Source organism: Astatotilapia calliptera, chromosome 10 (assembly GCF_964374335.1).
Source record: "Astatotilapia calliptera chromosome 10, fAstCal68.1, whole genome shotgun sequence".
Taxonomy (NCBI): Eukaryota; Metazoa; Chordata; class Actinopteri; order Cichliformes; family Cichlidae; genus Astatotilapia; species Astatotilapia calliptera.
The window spans coordinates 30043551-30065560 of NC_137431.1; the positions used below are offsets into that span (position 1 = coordinate 30043551).

At 40.3% G+C, this 22010-nt stretch overlaps 3 protein-coding genes across 9 annotated transcripts in view; 2 read left to right on the top strand and 1 right to left on the bottom strand.

Moving 5' to 3' along the window:
• Positions 1-255: 255 nt before the first annotated feature.
• cldn2 (claudin 2) lies at positions 256-7090 on the top strand. Of its 5 annotated transcripts, none has more exons than XM_080307327.1 (3): positions 256-400; positions 2825-3121; positions 5105-7090. In XM_080307327.1, the coding sequence occupies exon 3, from the start codon at positions 5150-5152 to the stop codon at positions 5969-5971; it is 822 nt and encodes a 273-aa protein (XP_080163453.1). In that variant the 5' UTR covers positions 256-400; positions 2825-3121; positions 5105-5149; the 3' UTR covers positions 5972-7090. The 5 variants fall into 5 exon arrangements, with proteins under 5 accessions (XP_080163453.1, XP_026038646.1, XP_026038647.1 ...); XM_026182861.2 differs by having other exon boundaries at positions 275-400; positions 2447-3121; XM_026182862.2 differs by having other exon boundaries at positions 282-400; positions 2987-3121.
• Positions 7091-11112: 4022 nt separating this feature from the next.
• Positions 11113-21581, bottom strand: rbm41 (RNA binding motif protein 41). Of its 2 annotated transcripts, XM_080307324.1 has the most exons (8): positions 21424-21581; positions 17098-17214; positions 15622-15823; positions 14980-15184; positions 13089-13606; positions 12639-12689; positions 12390-12537; positions 11113-11374 (listed from the first exon to the last, which is right to left on the bottom strand). In XM_080307324.1, exons 1-8 carry the CDS (start codon positions 21429-21431, stop codon positions 11235-11237), a joined length of 1389 nt encoding a protein of 462 aa, XP_080163450.1. In that variant the 5' UTR covers positions 21432-21581; the 3' UTR covers positions 11113-11234. The 2 variants fall into 2 exon arrangements, with proteins under 2 accessions (XP_080163450.1, XP_026038487.1); XM_026182702.2 differs by lacking the exon at positions 12639-12689 and having other exon boundaries at positions 21424-21579.
• Positions 20723-22010, top strand: part of klf8 (Kruppel like factor 8) — an 88749-nt gene continuing 87461 nt past the window's right edge. The window contains exon 1 of one of the 2 annotated variants that reach the window (XM_026182704.2): positions 20723-20797. The gene's annotated coding sequence lies outside the window, so the exon portion shown is untranslated. Of the gene's footprint in view, positions 20798-21135; positions 21284-22010 lie in introns of those variants that run through there. The other variant, XM_026182703.2, reaches the window with a different exon arrangement.

The following is a 22010-nucleotide window of genomic DNA, read 5'->3' on the forward strand; positions in this document are numbered from 1 at the left end:
AATTCACAGAAAGTATGCACCAGTCAGAGTCACAAGAGTATAACAAAGGGTCACAGGCTGACCTGAGCTGCCACATTAATATGCAGTGTGCCCAGATAATGCCTTTCTGTGCTTTGTAATAATGGCTCAGTGTTTCTGAGTGTGTGGACGTTGCCCCCTCAGCCTGCTTTGGAGGGGAAGTGACTGGATTATGCTCTAATCTCATTATGATGCCGCTGCCATGTGAGGGCCGACTGGAAGGATTAGAAACTGAGGGCTCAACTTCGACAAACCAGCTGACTGTAATGACTGCTCATGCACACTCTTATGGTGCGTGTCAACAGCTTACACGGCACTGACCAACAAGGAAGGACCATCCCTCTCGTCTATCAGCAGTAGATCCACCTCCATGGTAACCATGGTAGGTATCATTTGCTTTTGTAATTTTCTGCCTCTGTGCATCAACAGCCTTCAGACTGGCAAGCCTGAAAACATTTGATAAATGATGATAGGCAGAAGCCGGCCAAGTCTGGTGTCAGCCTCACCCAGAAGTAATATATTATGGCAGCATCAGCGTAACTTTGTGCTGAACATTGGGGGGATCGAGATCTCTGTCTAAATAAATAAATATATCTGGGTAAATTCCCAGATGATTATACATGCAACTATTTTGCTGGTAATACCTGAAATGAGCAAAGAAAATCAACAGCCTATTTATGCAAGATAATTCATAATTTTATTGGGGGGGGGGGGGGGGGGGGGGGGGGGGTGTTATATTGGTTGTGTCTGATTATTGGGGGGATCATAACCCCCCTGACCCCCCTGGAAATTACGCCACTGTATGGCAGGTTTGAGTGTGGATGGTGGGAGATGCCATGAAAATGTTTTCTGATTCATTAAAATTTGCATTTAAACATAAATAAAGTATAAGATGATAACGCCTGAACTTTAAAACAGAACTGCAGAATTAATTCATTTGGGAAATTTGCTGGTTTTGTGTCTGATGTTCATGCTTTACAAATTTTGTGTTATATATACACCTCCTATTTAATATAAAGGCAGCTAAAGATAAAATGACAGCTTGGAGGAAGTCATTAGTTGCCTCTAAAAACATATTTATTTATTTACAAAATTACCTTTAGTTAGCAAAATTGTTTTACATTAAATTTACTCTATTTATAAATCATTTTTTCTCTGTGTAAAACTTACTACTTTACATAGCATTTTTTGTAACATAGCATTTTATAATATTTTTTTATTTCAACTTGTTGAGTTCCTATATTAGATTTTTCAAATTTTTTGTATCTATTTTATCTTTATTCTTTTCTTTTGTGTACATTTGACCTTGTTGAGTTATTTCTTATATGCTCTTGGCTATCTTAGCTTAGTTTAGCTTAACTTAGCTTAATTTAGCTTAGCCTAGCTTAGCATATCCCCTAATCATAGCTATAGCTAGCTAACTAGGTATAACACATTCTTGTTGCTTTAGGCAACATATAATCATATTATATAATAAAATCACATAAATTACAACAATAGTTCAAAACATTAGCACCACTAAATTCAGCTAATATCTAATATAAAATTGGGCAAAACTATTTTAAATGTAAAGAAATAAGTTGCTTTAATGAGACAAGCTGGTTGGTTGACTTTTTGGCTACCTTGCCTGAACATAAAACGCCAAAAGGTTTGTGACTGTATGCAACCAGCATTACTTCTTTGTTTATTGCTCAGTTATAACATGTTGGCATGTAACACTGGGTAGCACACTGGATATATAATCATTGATTTACCTCTTACTGGAAGTAGTTTTTTTTCTTGATCAGGTTTTCATATTATGATTGTTTTAAGCCTCTGGACTAAATATATAAACATTAGATAATTTTGAAACTGATCATTTGTGTCTCATTTTTGTAAAAAAAAAAATTTTCAGTCAAAAAAATATGAGGAAAGTCTTCATGATATTTCTAAAACATAAACAATAAGTGTTAAAAGTAGAAAGAGAACCCAACTTAGGCAAACGAAGTCGAAATTAGAATTCCTGAGAAGGACATTTGCCCTGTAGCTGTAATATAAGAGGTCAAAACATGTCTCTGCATAAAAAAAACAACCCTGAGTAAATTGAGCAGATTAATATGAAACTAAAACGATTTCTGCTGGGAACCCCACACTTGCAAAATATGAAATTAAATAAAATTAATAAAAAATATGCTTTTTTTCCATCGTCCTTTTGTAACGTTTATCACCTGAGGGTGTTTTATTTCATTGCTCATTTTAATTAAAAATGCAAAGAAGTGCTCACAAGCATTTCTTTCTTGAAATTTCTGCAGAGTGAGCTGGATGTTTTTTCCAGTTCCACAAAAGGATGACTGATTTAGGCGCTTTTCTTGATGATTACACGTTTCGTTAATTTCACTTACAAAAAGCTAATGAAACTCCTGAAACTGTTTCTCTCTCACACACACAGGGGTCCACAGTACCTTTAGTTTTTGGGTCAGCCTGTTGCCGCCAACATACCAAAGGTCTGTTTTGGAGAAATGACAGATGAGAGAATGATTAAGCTGTCTGACCAACCGGGATATGTGTGTCACACAGATGTCAGTGTGTATACATGACAGTAGGTGAAGGTCTGGATGAGGGACAGAGATACGCAAACACGCGACACAGATGAGACGGTGATAGAGACACAATGTTCAGGAACACTGGCGTTTCTTATCCTTCTCTGTTGTTGTTTTAAAGTGGATACCCTGCAACAGGCAGTCCAGAGGACTGTATTTCTTCTTCTCTCATTTCTGAAAGAAGTGTTTTTTTCCCCTTCTTGGCTCCCTCGGTCTAATCTAAGCAGCAGCAGAGTAAGTGGCATTTTAAAAGTACAGCAGCTGTGACTATGTCAAGGTCTGAGGAAGCAGTCAGAGTCTGATACAGCAAGAAAAAGGCAACATTTTCTCTACTGGAGAAGCAGGAGCAGGTTCAACAGAAATACCAGTGGTGAATCTAATCTGTGCAGGCTGCAGGCTCTGCTCTGTCTTCATCCTCTACCTCCTCATCCTCCGCTCCAGCTGCAACTTCACACCCTGCAGCAAAGGAAAAAATCTTCGACTAGTTCAGCGCCTGGCTGTTCTATAACCTGCAGCACTCTCAGGTAAATGCATGGAAGTGAGCTGTGTGTGTTGTCACTGTTTATTCAGGAGGAAGGATGTGTGGACTGCAAAACTGAATCAATGTAACACCTCACAAAAATTGACTTTGACAGTGAATGAAGAATTTAGCTATTATAAATGTGGCTTAGATGCCAATTAAGGATTTAAGTATCCATTTCACATTATTTTTTACAGGACATAGTTGCCTTTGGGAAGGGCATCTGTCAAATCTCACATGTGGAGCTACCCACTGTGGTGACCCTGTCCAAATAAGGGAACAGAGCAAAGTTTGTCAGTAAATTTAAAGATTTTCAATGAATACTTGAATTTCTTTACACTTAAAGAACGCTGATTTGCTTTTTGGTGGGTTACTGTGCATTGGTTTTAGTGGTGTGAACTGTATGAACTAAAATTACTTTGATTTCTCTGGTGGGAATATTGTTCAAACAGCCAGTGTCACCTGCCACTGTGTCAGCGGTAGATTACACAGATAATACTTGAACTGAACCTTTAGTCATTCACTAAACACAAACTGGACCAAATAGGACAGAATAAGAAATCTGTATGTGAACATGATCCAGAATGGCCGATGATTTCTTTGAGTCAGAGCTCATTAAAGGAGGACAGAGGCAAACTGTAAATCTGTTCTGTGGTTCTTTTTGTAAAACATGGATGCCATGTCCTCTGGACTAAACAGGAAAAATGGTACGTGCTTTACTACCTCTGGAGTTGGTAGCTTGGTTCTATGCAAAGTTCAATACATGTTGCCATTCAGATGACACCTGTATCAGTGAAGGCTTTTCATACCTCAGAGTGACAACATCCCTCTCCCGAAAGTCCAGACTTGTTAAAAGAAGACAGGGCACTGTATAGAAGTAAATGTGCCCCTGTTCCCCATATTTTATACCCCTTAGTATCAACAGAGCAGCGCAGAAACACCACAGTTTACCTGAGTATCGCTGACTGTGTCCATGCCTTCGTGACCACAGTCTACTAATGGCTGCTTCCAGCTTGATATCGCACCAGGTCACAAAGCTTGAATGATCCCAAACTGGCTTCTTGAACCTCCACAGTCATCAGATCTCAATCCACTAGAACACCTTTTGGGATATGGTGCACATCAAAGATTTGCATCATAGATGTGCAGCCAACCAATCAGCTGAAAGTAAAAAAGCACAAAGTTAAAATGTTAGCATGGATCAGAATCTCTAAGCACTGTTTCCAGCACCTTGAATCAAACCCAGAACTAACAAAGTGTACATAAGTGTGCATGGCCGGTGAGTGTATGAGAAATGAAATGTAATGATGTTCATCTGAATGCTGCTTAGCTTCCTCTCCTGTGATTACAAGGTTAGCATTAAACTTAAAACATTCAAGTTACAATAAACTGTAACTGAAAATCCAAGCTACTCTGCACACAACACTTGAACTAAATGACATTAACAAAATGTGAGAAATGAAGAACTAAAAACAAAACCCTCTTTGATTTAGGCTACTTTTAATTAGCTAGTATAACTGGTTAGCTTGCTACCTGACAATGCTAAAGCTAAAACTAATTCTAAAATTAAAGAAAAAAAGCAATAACGTTTTAAAGTATTATCTAAAATATGAATCTTACTCTGTAAAATCATCATGAATGTTATATCATCTAGTATTTTACAACTTTTCTCTATTAGCATACTTAGCAAGCTAACAAAACGAAAGCCTGTTTTTTTAATATTACAACCTGATGTTTTTAGGCAATAAATCTCCATTTAAAAAAAGCACATATAACAAAAATATTTACTATATTTTGTATAGTAATGTGACCAAATTACAGCTATTGTAATTACATTTCTTTAACCAATATTTTTCAGCTAATTAATGAGAATTTTATATAATTTAGTTTAACTGGTTGCCTTGGGGTTTTTGCAGTTATGACAAAATTATTATTTAGTATTTGTTTATTTATAGTATTTAATAAAATATTTCTGTGGGTTTTGCAGGAGCTCGTCTCTTCTGGTTGCTTCTGGGTGATCACAGTTACGGCTATGGCATCAGCAGCTCTGGAGCTGATGGGCTTCTTCCTGGGCTTACTGGGGATGCTGGGGACCCTGGTGGCCACAGTACTTCCATACTGGCAGATTTCTGCACACGTTGGTTCCAATATTGTCACAGCTGTGGATAACATGCGGGGCCTGTGGATGGAGTGCGTCTATCAGAGCACGGGGGCCTTCCAATGTGAGACCTACAACTCAATGCTGGCTTTGCCTTCGGACCTGCAGGCTGCTCGTGCCCTCATGGTCATCTCCATAGTGTTGTCTATCCTTGCAATTGCTATGGCAACTCTGGGAATGCAGTGCACGCTTTGCTTGGAGAGCTCTGGTGGGGTTAAGAGTCGTGTTGCCGGTGCAGGTGGGGTGTTATTTGTCTTTGCAGGCTTTCTGGCTCTCGTACCCGTGGCGTGGACCACACACGAGGTGGTTAAGACCTTCTACCTTCCAAATGTACCTCAAAGCATGAAGTATGAACTCGGAGAGTGCCTATACACTGGGCTGGCCTCTGCACTCATTTCCATGCTGGGTGGGGGGATGCTATGTGTGTCATGTTGTGAAGAGCAGGAAGGCGGCCGTGGGAGACGCCACGGAGGCGGATATCCGTACCCAGTAGGAGGCGGCATATCGAGCACAGGTGTACGAACAACCTCACAGACCTACCGCAACCCCACCCTGCAGGTGGGGGGTGTCAATACCCCCAGCAGGGGGCAGACACTAATTCGTAGTGCAAGTGGCAGTTCAGAGTCGGGTACGCATGGAGCCCAACGAGCTAGGAAGCCCACTGCAGCAGGATATGACATCACAGGATATGTCTGAGGGGTCCACCTGTCCATTACACCTTTAACTGTAATTGCCTCACAGCTTAAGTTTAATAAATGTATTCTTATAGTGTATCTAAATGAATGCACATTGTCAGTGTTTGCTGGATTTTTTTGAGAAGCAATTGTGAAATTTCAACAAAATTACACAGCAGAACTATTAAAGTTGTGTTTCTGTACTTGTTTGACCTGTTGTCTATAGTTTTCACACGTTTGCATTGATAGAAAATTGTCACTTTTTTATCTTTATTATCAGTCTTTTACTATCCTTGTGAAATATAAACAAAGTAGACAAAAATGTAGGAAAAATACATGAAGACATTGTCAATAAAAACAGTTTATGAATGGTTTTCATTACGTGAACGTGTTCTCATTAGCTACATAGATGCCTAGCTTTTGCTGCATGTGCAAAAATCTAACTAAAAGTTTTCTACATAGCAGCCAAAATGGATGTTTCTAATCTAAATCAGAAAGAATACTTCTCACAGTACTGTATTACCTGAAACCGATGTTGGACTGTGCCTGCAAAATGTAAACTATAACTATAAATTGTATTAATTTCCATCCTATTTGAAAATTTGAATGCATTTTCAAAGAATTACAAGTGCCTTGTACATTAATATCAGTGTATCACAATGAGATTTCCAGTCATGCAAAATATAAAGAATATTTGTTAAATTTGAAAAGGGAAAATCATGATATTAACGTCTTTAATCTGAATCCTTTGTAACGACCAACAAGGGGCAAATTAAGCTTGTATAGAAGTCCCCCTATATGATTCCCTTAGCAAAGACTTTACTGATGACCTTATGAGTCTCACTGAATACAATTCAAAAGAGCAATAAATCAGTGTACGCTTCAAGTTAGGAAGTCTTCACAGCACTTTGAAATTCATCATCTCAAAGCTTTAAAAACTGGACTTTGCAAACCAATGGGTGACAGCACGATGGCTGCATTCATCCTTTATATACAGTCTATGTGTACATTGACGACGACACAATGAAGTTGGAGTTTTTCGCTGGACAAACTCTGTGATGACACCATTTTTAAATGACCACAAGCATCCTTTTCTGCATTGTACTCTTTTGTATTTGGAAATAAATGTAAACTTTTCCTACATGCCTTTTGCAGAGCTTTTCTTTCCTCCTACACTGCTTTTTCCCTCAGAATGGTTTTGCAGATACTAAAGACAGAAGCAAATGTACTGACCTAAATGAAAAGCACGGGTTAAACTAGTATACGCTGCTAAAAAAATATTAAAGGAACACGTTTTAATCCGAGTTTACCATCGAGTCTTAAACCTCTGCGATATTAATCTGGTCGTTTAAGTTGCAGACTGGGTGTTAATCAGTTTCAGCCGCTTTGGTGTTAATGAAATTAACAACAGGTGCACTAGAGGGGCAACAATGAGACAACAGGTGGAGGCCGGTGACATTTTTTCCCTTCCTCATGTTTACGGACTGCATTTTTTCACTAGATTTGCATTTGGATAGAGTCAGTGTCACTGATGTTGCACATGCAGTCCAACTCCTCCAGGATGACACACCAATATGCTTCATTGCCAGGTTTGCTGTGTCTCCCAGTGCAGTCTCAAGAGCATGGAGGAGATTCTGGGAGACAGGTAGTTACTCTAGGAGAGCTACAAAATGACCTCTGGCAGGCCACTGGTGTGAATGTCTGACCAAACAATCAGAAACTTTGTGAGGGTGGCCTGAGGGCTCAACATCCTCTAGTGGGCCCTGTGCCTGGCAATGTGAAATTGTGGCAACCTGTACTTGGGAGGACATGCGACACACGGGAAAGGGTTTAGAAAGGCTGTGGAGAACATTATGCTGCCTGTAATATAATCCAGCATGACTGGTTTGGTGGTGGGTCAGTGATGGTCTCGGGGTCACTGAGTGACCCATGTGCTCGCCTAACATAAACTCAACCACATAGCATCCATTTGTTCCAAACACACTACCCAGTCCATACCAGTAAAGATATCCAGCATGATTTTTTCCCCCATTGAGATCTGATGTGCTTTCAAAGTGGTTTTGCAGGGACCGTAGACAGAAGCAAACGTATTGACCGAAAGGAAAAGCACAGGTTAATCAATAATGGCTCTGATGCATCAGGTGTCCACAGCAGTGAGTCAGCCTGTGCCAGTGTTTGATGAATAAACAGTGTGACTTCCATGAACTGCTTTAAAGAAAGCATTTAGAGATGTAACTTTTCTTAAATAATTACTCTGAAGCTGACAAATAGGTGTGACATAACCATTAGAAATAAAGCAGACTATCTGACACTTGAATGGCCTTTTAAATTGCAGCAGTTAATATTTAAAGACTGCCAGTGTTGTTTGCGTTTAGGCTGCTGTTTCCCATTTTCTGAACGGGAAAAAGATTGCAGCCCTGAACCGAGGGCAAACAGAAATCCAACACAAACAGACCTAAACAAACAAAACCCTCACTTTAGTCCGATCAATAAGCAGTTTGAGTTTGACTAATAGCTGCATTGTGAGACCGCTCACTGGGTCAGTTTGCATCCACCAAAATGCGATAAAGGCTCTGAGATCTGAGGCGTGAAAAGTTGCCTCAAACTAGTCTTTCTGCCCTTTTAGCCAAAGTCAGCTTTAATGTCAACTAGAATGAATCCAAAATATTAATTACACACAACATATATCAGCGTATTTGTAACTTCTGTTTATGCATAAAATTATTAGATGTACAAGGACTCTTAAAGCTATATACATTATTGCAAGTCTACATTACAGTGCAAGTGATACTGAACAGACATGCACACTGTGGGGGACACCAGTGAGGATTTCTGTTCATTTCAAGTTTTAACCTAAAATCCTGCACACCACAATCCCCTGACCCCAAACATATTTGAGCAAGAGAACGCCGTAGATAAGTAGACAGAGAGCACGCACACCAAGGCTGTGTGAAAGACAAACACAAACTCAAAACACACTTTGAACCCTCCTGAGCACCCCTGTGTCACAGAGGTGCACGCAGCTCTTATGGGAATGTAAACACCTTGTGAATGAGGTCTGTCTCTGTTACTGCTGTTACTCAGAGACACCTGCTGTGAATAAAGGTTGTAGACATTTCCACAGGGGAGATGATACATACACCGTTCTATCAGTATGAACCTGGACTAACGCTGGGTCTGAGAGAGCAATTAACTGCTGCGAGAGCTCATTGACTCTCACGCAGAGAACATTTTATGATCCAAGAACTAAGGAATTACTCAACAGGCTTCATGCCCTGGAGGACGGGGCTGTGGCCCCCCCACACCCTCTAGCAGATCATTACATGAAGGAACCTTTTAAAAACAAGCGCGTCCATGCTCACAGGTGTACACACGGGTGATCACACCCACAAACTACACCCTTTTTGGCTCCTACCTCAAAGCACACTGTGTTCTGTTGATCTTATGTGCTGCACAATAATGTTTAATATTTAGTATTTACTGTCATATTCCCATATATCATTGTGATGCTGTTTATTCTATTACTCTTGTTCTCTTCTGCTTGTTTTCTTTTTTCTTTCTCAGCAGGTGATCCAGGTGATTGATATATGCATTTTTTTTCTTTTTTTTTTCTTTTTTTCTGCTCATTCTGTTGGTTTTTGTTTTTTGCCCTTCTCCCCCATCCCTCTTCTCAGCTGTTTCTCTTTCCCTCTTTCTTTCTCCCCTTCTTTCCCCCAGTCAAGTCTGTCCCGTATTCAGTAAGTGAAAATAAAATAAACAATAAAAGGTGAATCAAATGGACCATTACGGCAAGGCTGGGATGGTCAGTTTGGTAAAGTAAATCCGTTGGGCATCTTTCTTTGCCTTTAGACAACAATTCTGATGGCAAAAGAGCCAAACGGGACAGGCCAAAAAAAAAAAAAAAAAAAAAAAGGAATTACTCAACAGTGCTCTACAGTAACCAAATAAATATACTGAAGATACCAGCTGACCGACCAATACAGCATGAGAAAGAACATAATCATAATGTGTCGGTTTACTAAGAGAAACAAAAAAAGGATTGATTGGGTTCATTCAGCTACCAAAAGTGAATCTTATATTTGTAATGTGACATAAATCATCAGGTTAACTGGAGTTTAATATGAAGTACCCCTCCACATAATGTACTTTCTGTTGTTTATATTTTATTGTACTTATATGAAATTAAAATATCATTGAATTCAAACTATTAGAACTTACAGTAATTTGGTCTTAAAAAGTGAAATGTTTTACTCCATAGGAGTGCCTGCAAACTTACTTTTGGCTTAACAGCAAAGGAAGTGCAGCTTAGAGCTGCTGCACACTAACAAGATGAGAACAAGAACAAAAAAAATGTTTAGTTTAAATTAGTTTCCTTTTTTATTATCTGTCAGGGGAATGCTTTTAGATGTTCAGAAGAGTGCAAAAAAGTGTCCAATATAGCACCCCAAAGTAAACATACCACATGCTGGCTGTGACAGAGAGTAAAACTATTGTTTCCTGCTTATTTCTTTTATTTTTGTTAGTTTCATAAAATAATTTCTAAAGTCTAGCTTTTACTTTTATTTAAGTTAACAAAAAATGTTTTTTTTTCAACCTTGATTTTAGTTTTTAGTCTCTCAAAAAGCTGCTACTTCATATCCAGTCAACTTCTCTTAACCTTAATGACCGAATGGCTCCATCTAGTGCCCACATATGGAATAGCAGTAAACTCACACCTAAACCACTAATGAAACCTTCACAGAAGCCCTGCGTGTTAAACTGCAGTGGAAAATAAAGCAGCTGTAAGAAAATGTATATAAGCTGAAAACTGTGGATTGTGTGCATCGACTAGGACTGCTTGCTCAGTTAATTTCACAACAAAAAAAGACATTTCAAAAAAATCTTGCTACAAGTCATAAAATAATTATTGCTTTAAATAATCTAGAAAGAGAACATTTGATAAACTCTAAAGTAGATACAGTAATGATGTGAAATGATGAAGGGCGTTTTTATATATGAAACAAGTTCATGTGAAGTCTCTTCGTGTGACATGAATCAGATGCTTGAGCTGACTCGAAAAACAAAAAGCTTTTCCCGAGAAACAGATTTGTGTTACTGGATGCTTTAAGATTCTGGATCATTTAAATATGTTAATTATCAAAATAAATGACACACAGGCGCTGCTGATAATAATAATAAGCCAACGAATCCAACTTTATATCCACAAAAAATAAGTACACTGTGACATTAGTTTCAGCCATTCACAACAGTCTAATTTACATAAAAAACATTTTTCTTCTGTTTATTTATTTCTTCTCCTCCTGCCCTTCCTTCTCCTTCTGTTTCTCCTCTTCCTGTCGTTCACGGCCAAATTCGACCACCAAAGGTTTCCCAAGCAACCGGTATCTGTGGACTAACTGCAAGGCATTCTGGGCCGTTTCAGCATCTGCCAAAGAAAAAGAAACATGCCAAGTAACACCCCAAGGAAAGAACCAAAAAACTAAATAAGGAAAATAACAACTCCCACTCTCTGGATTTCCGGTTTCATGAGGGGAGAGTCTGGAATGAAAGGACCCCCGTGGAGCTGCAGAACAAATGTAATGTATGTGTTTTGAATCTCTGTAAGGTTTTCTTGTGGCCAATTTTCATCAATTTATCATGTTTTTGTTTTTTCTAGACAGAATGTGCATGGATTGATGTTGATTGTAGTAAAAGACTTTTCTGTTAAGCCTAGGCACGCCATAGCACCACGAGCTGCTTTCGTGGCTTCCGCCATTTTGATTTCAGGCATGAAGCCACCAGTAGCAGCAGAGAATTTGGAGCAGGAGCCTCCTGATACCAATCCCCTTCAACCACTACACAACCACCTGCTCTTTTACACACAGGGAGGTTTCTGTTGTGGTTTAACTACGCCTCGAACGCCTAGTTACTGTTTGTGCCAGGTGCCATCCATAGTGAGAATAAAAGAGGTTTCTTTAGTAAGCATAAGGGGAGGCCCAACAAACAATAACACGCTCTAACGCCTCACAGACAAAGCAGCCATGCCCCTAACTCTAATATCCAGGTGGACGAGTCATAAAAACCCCCATTCCCCTTCAGTGGAGTGGAGAAAGTCCATCCATAGGCTGTAAGCATACTTGTTAACATGCTGTTTAACATGCCCCTCTTTCAGCCATTGAGGTGGTCCCATCAACAAATTGGATTTTTTGGTAAAAACCAGCTGGACCAATCATGCTTTAGCAGAATGTCAGCATTTTGGGCGCAGACTCATTTGCGATGCTACACTTGCAAAAACTGAAACAACATGTAGTTTTTTTTGTGTAGAAACTAGTGTAAAGAATTACTTTAGCTGTCCCGTTCATTGAGTACTATCTCCTTGAACGCCCCCTGCTGCACACCTAGCTGTATTGCAGATAATTTTGCCCTCAGACCACCCGACTCTCACCTCTTATCTTTCTCACCTGGCAGAGTGATGAAAGCCTGACCCTTCATCCTCCCAGTCAGCACCCGGTAAAGCACCGGGGGCCTGTCCATCCTCTCAAATCTGGAGAACAGCGCCACCAGCTGGGCCACTGACGCCTGTGGGCTCAGGTTCTTCACACACAGGACCTACACAAAGAGAGAGAAAGCACAGTGAAGCTGGTCATGTTCTGTAGCGCCCATCTCTTGACTGTCGCACTGTGTCGTGTTGAAAGTATATCTGATGATACCAGGATGTGGCCCTCTGTTTCCAGCTGCAGCTTGGATGTGCTCGCAGGAAACTATAATTACAGTATACAACAATTATCATCAAGCTCAATTTACAAGTGAGTGCCTCTCAACCTGCACATCTTAAAGGTTGTTAATTGCTGTGAGATGATTTGTTCCATTTTAATGTGTCATTTTAGCAGCGCTACTGTGCAGCCAACATACAGCTTCACTGTGCCTTTAATGTTATCCTTATGGGGAACAGGGAATAAATACACCACACGCAGAGGTGGATGTGCACACTTTCAGATGATGTAATGCCTTTATGTTAGATAGAAACAACAATCTGGGAAGTGCTGAGAGCAGAAACTGTGGAAATAATCATTTGGTGCCACAGCTGCCCTAAAGATAAAGGAACTGATCTTTCAGGATCATCGTGAAAGTGTGAGGTTTACAAAGGTAGCTGCTGAGACCTTGGAGGGTTTCCCCGGCTGGTAGTTTCGGAACCTTGGAATGCTCCGGATCCCTTCTTCTGATTCCCGGTTCTTTAGGATTTCTTCATCTGTAATTGTCACAATCTCCCCCGTCACAGTCAGTGGTCTGCTTGGCCCCACCTTTGCTGTTCCGCACAAGCTGCTGATTGGCTGGCTTATATTAATCTGTCTCGGAGGAGCCAGTCGCAGATGCTCTGGTTTGTTTTCAACATGCTGCTGATTTGAGGTGTCTGAAACTGAGTCTGTCTGGACGGATGAGCGACTGTTTCCAGCCTGCAGGTCTGACGGACTGTCAGAAGCGTCTCTCGATTGATTTCTGTCTGTCTGTTGGTTTTGTGATTGGTCAGATTCAGCTGTGTGTGGCGCTCCTGTCGGTTCTCCCTCAGATTTGTGTTGTGAAGCTTGTTTCACCTCCTGCTCCCTGAGAACTTCTCTATAGATAGAGTCCAGTGGGTCAGAGGATGACGCCCCCTGTTGGTTCTCCTTCTTATCTTCATCTGTGATGGAAACAACACAGGTTACACTTTCCTGACATGACACAATTATGACAGATGACTGCAGATTTCTTTTACATTTTGAAATACCATACCGTACTACGGTAAAAACAAGTACAATTATTGTCTCATGCTGGGTCAAAGGACGGGGAAGATAAATGTGTTTCAAAATGGACAACTTAGGTAACTGTCCCCTCTGAACTCCTGCTTAGACTTCTGTATATGTAGGAGCAACGGGTCATATGACCTGAGAGCTTGGACAGGAGTGTAGAGGTAAAGCAGCTCAGAAAAGACCATTTAAGGATTTAAAGACAAATACGAGAACTCTGAAACTGACTCTAAAGAGCACAGACAACCAATGGTGTGAGGCCAGAACAGGTGCTATGTACCTTTATTTACATGTAAAGCAAAAGGCACGATGCAGCTTTTTTAACTAAGCGAAGACATAAGAGGGAAGACTGGCTTTGTCCAAAGTAATCCAGTCGAGATCTCAAATGGTTACTGTCTCCAAATGCTGCCTAGAATGGATAGGTTTTATCTTTGCCAAGCTCCTTACCTCAAAAAAGCCAGACTTCATGTCATCAAGACCTACAAGATGTATTTTAATTGAAAAGCTATCCTTCCACTTTAACAGGACATAGATCTGAGTATCATTAGCATAGCAGGCTTTCTAAGAATGAATCCAAAAAGAAGAAGTGCAAAAAGCAGTGGCCCTAAAATTGAGCCTTGTGGGACCCCATATGGCAGAGCAGGAATCAGAGCCAGCAAGGCTGATAATGCTCATCTATTTTTCTCTGCTAGGAGTACACAGTTGTAAGTCAGTAGCGGTTAATTTTGATGGTTACTTCAAACTTTCTTCTCCTGAATGGCTGCCCCTTGAACAGCATGTGGGCGGGGCTTGCGTGCTTCAAATGTTTAGATTGGGGATATCCGCTTTTTTTTTTTTTTTTTACATGATATAGACCTAATAGTAGAAAAAACTGCCTGAAGTGACGTCTTTAGAGCCGCCTGAAGTTTCAGCTTGTACAAACAATGACCTCATTGCTGTAAAAGTATATTTATGGCTCAAAATAAGGAAGGGTTCACTTTTTAAATATAATTTAATAATTTTCAAAGTGAAAGCAGCTGTTGCCTCTCAGATGAGAGGTCAACACTGGAGCTTCCTTACTATCAGTTCCACAAAGAAACCACAACTAGTCACTTCTAAAACAGAACTGAAGCTGTGTTAAAGGTATCATGTATGGCCCATAAAGTCAAAATCATACAATCCCTATTCCGGCAACTCTTTCAAACTGCTGTAATGCTCTCGATCAAGACTCTAAAGTGTAATATTTGAGTTTTGACCTGTGACTTCTTTTTCACCAACAACTCTGTACCTCGATGATAGAGCGCTGTGAGGAAACCCAGGCGGTCATTCCCATGAAACAGGGCTTGTTCAATCTCCATCTCCCGGCGTGACAGCGGCCGGCTGGACGCAAAGCGTTGTGGGCGGGACAGAAGCTCCATCCGGGCGGCGATTTTGTCTTTAATTGCCTGCAGGCGCTCTTCCTTTGCACCTGGAGCTGCACACACACCGTGGGACTGTGTGGGAAGAAAGGCATTCATGTAAAGGACATGTGCATTAGCCTTGCTTGAGTGTTTTTCTCTAAAAATAATCCCTCAAAACTTTCGAGAAACTCTTACATTGATGCAATAAAAAAAATTGTGCATACTCTGAGATGAAATTGGTGAAAAGATCCCCACAAATTCATAAGGAAAAACCTCAAAGTCTCTGAGATTTAAGTTACGCATTAACCAGTGAAAACTTAAATACATGATCATGTTGGAGAAACTCTACTATCTCGTTTACCCAGGTTTCCCAAAAAAAAAAGGTTTTGGACACTTTTTCCGAAAAGTCTTTGACACAGTTGTATAATGGACTCACAACATGTTTTGTGGTGTGGAAACACTCCACACCACAAAACAAACCCAGCCTCTGCTGTTTGGAGCCGCCTCTCTGTCCTCCGGGGATGTTTTACCTTCTCTGCTGTCTCTGGTGCATCTCTGCTCTGCCACAGCTGGATCTCGGTGTCATTCAGGCCCAGCTCCCGCAGGCTGGCCAGTTCCTTCTCCCCATCCTGCAGGGCCTGGAACTGGGAAAGGCTCTTCACTCCTGCTGCCTGCTCCCCAAACGGCCGATAAAGCGCCGCTGGGGCGAAGCACTGCCTCTTGGCTACACATCTGTTAGACAAAAATGATTTCAGAACGAGATCAAAACTAAGCTCTGGAAAAGCAGCTGTAGCCTTATCTGAGACTCTGGTTTAAAGGTCACATGGCGGCTTCAGATGTTTTAGAAAGAGAAAAGACTGTGTGTGTTTCTGTAGCCCCGAGGGCTGTGCTGCTCTGTGGGACAGTGAGGATAACATGACACAGCATCTGACGCTTTTGTTCGAAGCACCTCACAGTAAGAAGAGTGTGGGATTTTTCTTTTATAAAGCACAGAGCGTTCAGTACAATTGAAACGGCATGGCTTTGTCCTCCCACTGAGTAACACAAAAACAGGTCTGATTCTCTCGCTTTAATGTTTATATATTATAACTGTGTGACACGAATTTTATCCAGCGAGAGGTAAACCACAAGCTTGCCAAAACTAAATATATATCAAGCAGATCTGACTTCAGTTTGACCAATAAATGATATCAGTATTAGATTTAAAACTGAGCTGAATTAAAAGACAATTTATGGATTTTATGTCAATATTGACAGGGTTCACAGGTGATCAGGGTCCTTCAGCTGTTCCACACCCTTACTTTAGAATAGAATATCTTTAATTCATTGTAACATTTAACACATACAAAGAAACTGAGTGCAATTCCAACATTGCAAAGGTTGAAAAGTGGGGAACACATATACAAAGCACTAAACTACTGCATTTAAACTTCTTGCCATTTAAATCAAGAGGTGATCAAACTTTTCAAGTTGTATCTCCTAAATTTTGAAACAGACTTCCACAGCTCATCAGGTCTACTGAATCTTAGGTTTGAAAGGGTGAAAGATTATTTTTGGCTCTTGTTCTTCTAACGTGTGTATGCAGGAATGAATATCTGATCATGTGTTTGAAAGTCTGAATATGTATATTTATCTTATGCATTTATTATTATTATTATTATTATTATTGTTATTGTATTTATCTTTATTTTTTTAATTTTTGGAGGGTACCTTTCAGTGAGTGCATAGTGTCTGTTTTTGCAGAATATATTGCTATACAGCATTTGTGTAGATGCTAATGCACTGCAGGAGGTCACAGTGTGGTAGATGTAGATGAGGTGTCATATCTACTACTTGTCCTCAGTTCACTTAATAACTGCAGAACTGAAAGAAAATCTACATGACATTAGGGACAAACATTGAAGTTTGTGTACATGATGTGATATTTCACCATACTGGACTCTAAATTTTGCACTGTGCCTCAACGTTATGCAGACATCATGTATAATGCTTTCTCCTGTTCTGACCGTTCAATGTCGACGTCAGTGTGGAGCTGCTGCAGCAAGAGGCCATGCAGCTGCCGCTGGCCCTCGGTCTCCTGCTCTTCCAGCAGCGGGCCATCCTCACAGGGTCGCCGGGTCACTCTGACAAATTTAACACAGACACACAGCAGTTCAGAGACTCACTGGATGCTGATATAAAAGAGATATACCTTTTAAAACTGGCTAAAAAGGCCACAACTAAGTTCACAAGACTGAATCAAGTTGGAGGTGTCAACTAGTACGGCTTTCTAGAAAAAGTGCCTGAAATCACTAAACCACATCTGATGCAAACAACAGTAATAACATCTGTATTTATTTTAGCTTCCCGGAATTCTCAAAATAAAATTAACAACATTGTGAAAAATGACCTCAGATCACCTGCTTACAACTGGTGCTGGGCCATTGTTGACAGTAATACCGGTATAATGTTGGGCAACGATAAGAAAATGAAATATCGCGATAGAATATGGGTAAAACGCGCATGCGCAGTGCCTTTGTTTTCATACACACATGGCGGAAAAAGCATGGCGGCGACGGAGAATGAGGAGGGCGAAAGCGGATTGTTAAATGAAACGGATGAACCAGAATTGGTTTGTAAAAATGCAAAAACTTCAGTGGTGTGGAACTGGTTTGGCTTTCGTCCGTCAGACACACAACAAAGCACTATCTTTGGTAGAGCATGCTAGCGGGCCGTCGTTATTACCGTGTTTTTTGGAAAATACGGCACACTTAAAATCGATCCTTTGATTTTTCTGAAAATCGACAGTGCCCCTTATAATATAATATAAATATAAATTTGTCTAGTGTCAATTATATCGTCAGTTATATCGTTATCACAAATTTTCAAATGTATGTCGTGATAAATATTTTTGGTCATATCGCCCTGCTCTACTTACAACTGCTAAGAGATGAAAACCCCACAGGACTGAAGGAAGATACAAACACAGAGAATCAGAGAAAGTCCTCACATTAGCGATAATGGGTATTTTTGCTAGAAAAATGATCTAAATGATCTAATATGAGCAATTATACCAGGCCATTGCAGATTTGTGAATTCAATAAACATGGCTGTATTATATGGACATTAGAGACTGTTGATGCTAATTTGTATTTTTTTATTAAATTGAGAATCTGGCCGACAGCAGACGCATATATGTTTTTTTGTCATTGTGTTTTTGAAAAATCCCTACCTCTATTACCAATAAATACCTGCTTTTTTCAGCAAATCATTAAACAATTTACTTGGTAAATTATTGTAAAGTAAATACTGTCTTGGAGTGCCTATCCCTACATTATAAATGCTTTTATCAAGTGCCAGAATTAGTTTGGAATTATAAATCTTCACAAAACACAGAATATTACGCAAGCTTGCAGTAGGTTTTTGCAATATGCACTGATATATGTATGTAGATGCCCTGCAGGAGGTCACACTGTCATATCTACTGCTTGTCCCAGACTCTGGGGTTGTCTGCAGCACTGAAGGACTGTGGGACTTGTTTTAAGGTTAAAGAAATAATCTTACAATTTTGAATGAAAAAGTACTGTTTTGCTTTGAGTAAAAGTGCCAGTTCAATTCTCTGGCATATCATCTTCTTGATTTTTTAGCTAGGAGGCAAACATGGGCACACATATTCCTTACCATCGATGCTCATTTGAGCACTGGTGCATCATTATTAGATTTCATTCTATAAAATTTGTTTTAAAGATGTAGTACTGGATTATTGGATAACACATAAGACTCTTTTCTCAAAAAAACATCTTCAAGAAGTTTCAGGCAAAAATTATGACTTAAATATAGACTGGAGATAGCTTGCATCAGCCACATGCAATTTATGTTGCAAACATGACATCACCCATTGGTTAGTGAAGTCTTGTTCAGAAGCCTTGAGGTGCGTGTTTTTGCTGTCGACGTCTTGGTGTTTTGAGACCACGCGTGAGGATTAAGGGCGCGTTTGGAAAAACTGCATCCTCACTAAATTACGAACACATACTGGACATTCATCCTTTCTGACTCTTAGAAAGACCAAAATTCACAAAAAGATCTTATTAGTCTATTAAACATTGATCAAAACTAGTGACTCAGCCAATCATCACGTCTGAGTTGACTTCACTGTGTCTATCATTTATAATGTCTATTTCACCCAAAACTAAGCGTCCTTAGCCAGGTAGCCTAAAACACCCACTACAGCCAACAGTTTGTCAAACAGCTCTGCCTACTTCCCACAAATGCCTTATCTCTAGATGCCAGAATCTCAACAACACCTGGGTGTATGTCTCATTCCTCTAAGTCATGGGAGTCTAAGGAGCCTGGAAAGAAAGCGACTGGACTTCTTTACGTTTTGGGAAGATGTCTACTTCAGTTCCACAACTTACGATGTAGTCTTGAGATTCCTTCCCAGGCATCTCAACCCCCACTCACATGTTGCGTCTGGTGACCTCAATAAGTGACATAATAGGGTGAGGCAAAGTTTTACAGTGGTATCACCTTGGCTCATGTGATGAGGCACACGATTAATAGTGGGTCAACAACCCTCTTGACGGACAACCCTCTCTAGGATTCATATACCTGGGACTCTCCACGGTTTGAAGAAGCCTCTTGTATTAGAGGTGAAACGTTTTCACAAAACTTAAAGAAGTCCAGCCATTCTCTTTACAACCTCCTTAGACAACAGCTGGATGTGAAGAAACATCAAAGTCTACTTGTACAGTGACCTTTTGACATCTATTAAACGTATAGACTTACATATCCGTTAGCTTGGATGTTGCACCCGGTGAACATGGATTTATACATGTTTATTTAAATGGAAACTATGGTGTTTGTGTTTGTGTTTTTCCACTCTCTTCTGCATCTCCTGCACACATTTAAATGATCTGACATACTGCTGCTCCTGTTACCTCTCCTTACTGTATTTTCGATCCACCATAAAGCAGATCCTGTATTAAGTAAGAAAGGCCAGAAAAAATTTCAGGCTTTAGTTTTTGAGATATTCACGCTCAAATGCAAAAGTGCAAAAAGAAGTGGATGGATAGGCCTCTTTAAAAATAAATATCTATGAAGGTATTTAATACTGAAGCTAAAATTTCACAGAACTCAACATATATGTCAAATTAATTGGAGCTGGTCGAGCAGAAAATGATCTAAAAATCTGATGATTTGAGACGGAACGACCCTGATGTAACACAAATCTGCTACTTGTGAACATCTCTATGTCTATCACATTACCTGAAGAATACACGCACACACGTTCAGGGTAAGGTAATGTGAATGGGAAAAGAACCAGAAGGTAGGTTTTTGGACTATTTGAACACTTTCACCACAGCCTCCATCTCATCTATTAATCCTATTCCTCCTCCGTCACGTCGGCCCTCTGCATGTCCTCCTTCACTACATCCATAAATCCTTTCTGCAGTCATCTTATTTTCCCCCTGCCAGGAAGCTCCATCTTCATCATCCTTTGTCCATTATATCCACTATCCCTCCTTTGCTCACGTCCAGACTATGCCATGTCTCCAAGCTGCTCAACCTGACCTGTCTCTGTGACACACGCATTCCTAATCCTGTCCGTCCTGGTTACTCCTCATTGGGTAGCCCTCCTGACACACCCACCAAACGACAGAAAACAGACCTCGGAGCAGTTGCACACCCTTTTCCCCGCACTGTTGTACAGCGTGATTTCAGCCCCAGGTAAATTAGCCCACGTTAACTAGTAAACTCTGTAGGGCATGCTTCTCCAGTGCAAAGAATTCTGCTTATTTTTATTTAGATATTTAGCAGTTTTTGAATTTAGAAGGTACATAATCATACTTTATTTGTGCTTTTGTTCACGGTGCATTTGTATGAATACAACATGAGTGGTTGCTCTGAAAAAGCCCAATGCTATCCCACCTACAGAGGAAGCCAAAATACAACCTCACCTTGCTTTTGGTGTGCAGGAGATGACGCTAACGTATTTCTGTTATTTTTAAAAAAGATTTTTTAACATTATCCAGATCGAAGGTAACGGAAGACTCTCCCACGAGACGGGAGACGGTCCGTGCTTAACAGTAATCTACAGAAGTGCTGAATAAACATGTAAAAGTAGTTTGTAAAGCTGCTAGCCTGACAGATGAGCTAACGCTACATGAGTTTAGCTGCTATCTCCATGACAACATCCTGAGGTAGACGTAAAAGGTACGTAACGGATTTACATTGTTATTTTTTTTCCTTACAGCGTCGTTGACCGGGGTCTAAAACCCAACGTGTTTGATTCAAGTGGCACAAATGTTTGAAATGAGTAATATACAACAAGGATAACTGAAAGTTTTGTTTACCTCCTCATGTTTCCTGGCAGAATTGTCAGTTCCGGTGTGGAATCATGGGAAATGTAGTCCAACAGAAACTAAACTGTTAGCACCGTTTTAATGTTTACAGTTGTGGGAATTAATAAAGACAGCGTATCGCACCTATGTGTGATATTAACCTAACCCCAAATTATGGGTATTTGCGGAGAACCCCCCCCCCCCCCCCCCCCCCAGCAAGAACATTTTTAATGCAAAACCGGGATTACTAAAAAGCCTGAGGTTCTTAGACTGCACATTACACACTGCACATCTCCTCTGCATTATTTGGCTCCGTTTTGCGCTCAATATGCAAATCCTCATCAGTCTTGACATGCAGACTACATTTTTTCCTTTGTGCAAAATCCCTATTGAAGAAAAAGAAAAGAAAAACATAATAACGCCCTCGCACTTGCCACACCCCTCTCTAATACCGAGGGTGTGGTTATGACTACATCTTTCACCCGAACTGGCTGTGCCTCTCCTCCTTCCATCTTGGCTGTGCACGGTGTCACATTTATCAAACCGAATGCTGCAAAGCCTCGATACATTTCCTAACGTCCCCACCCTCCCCGCCCAGC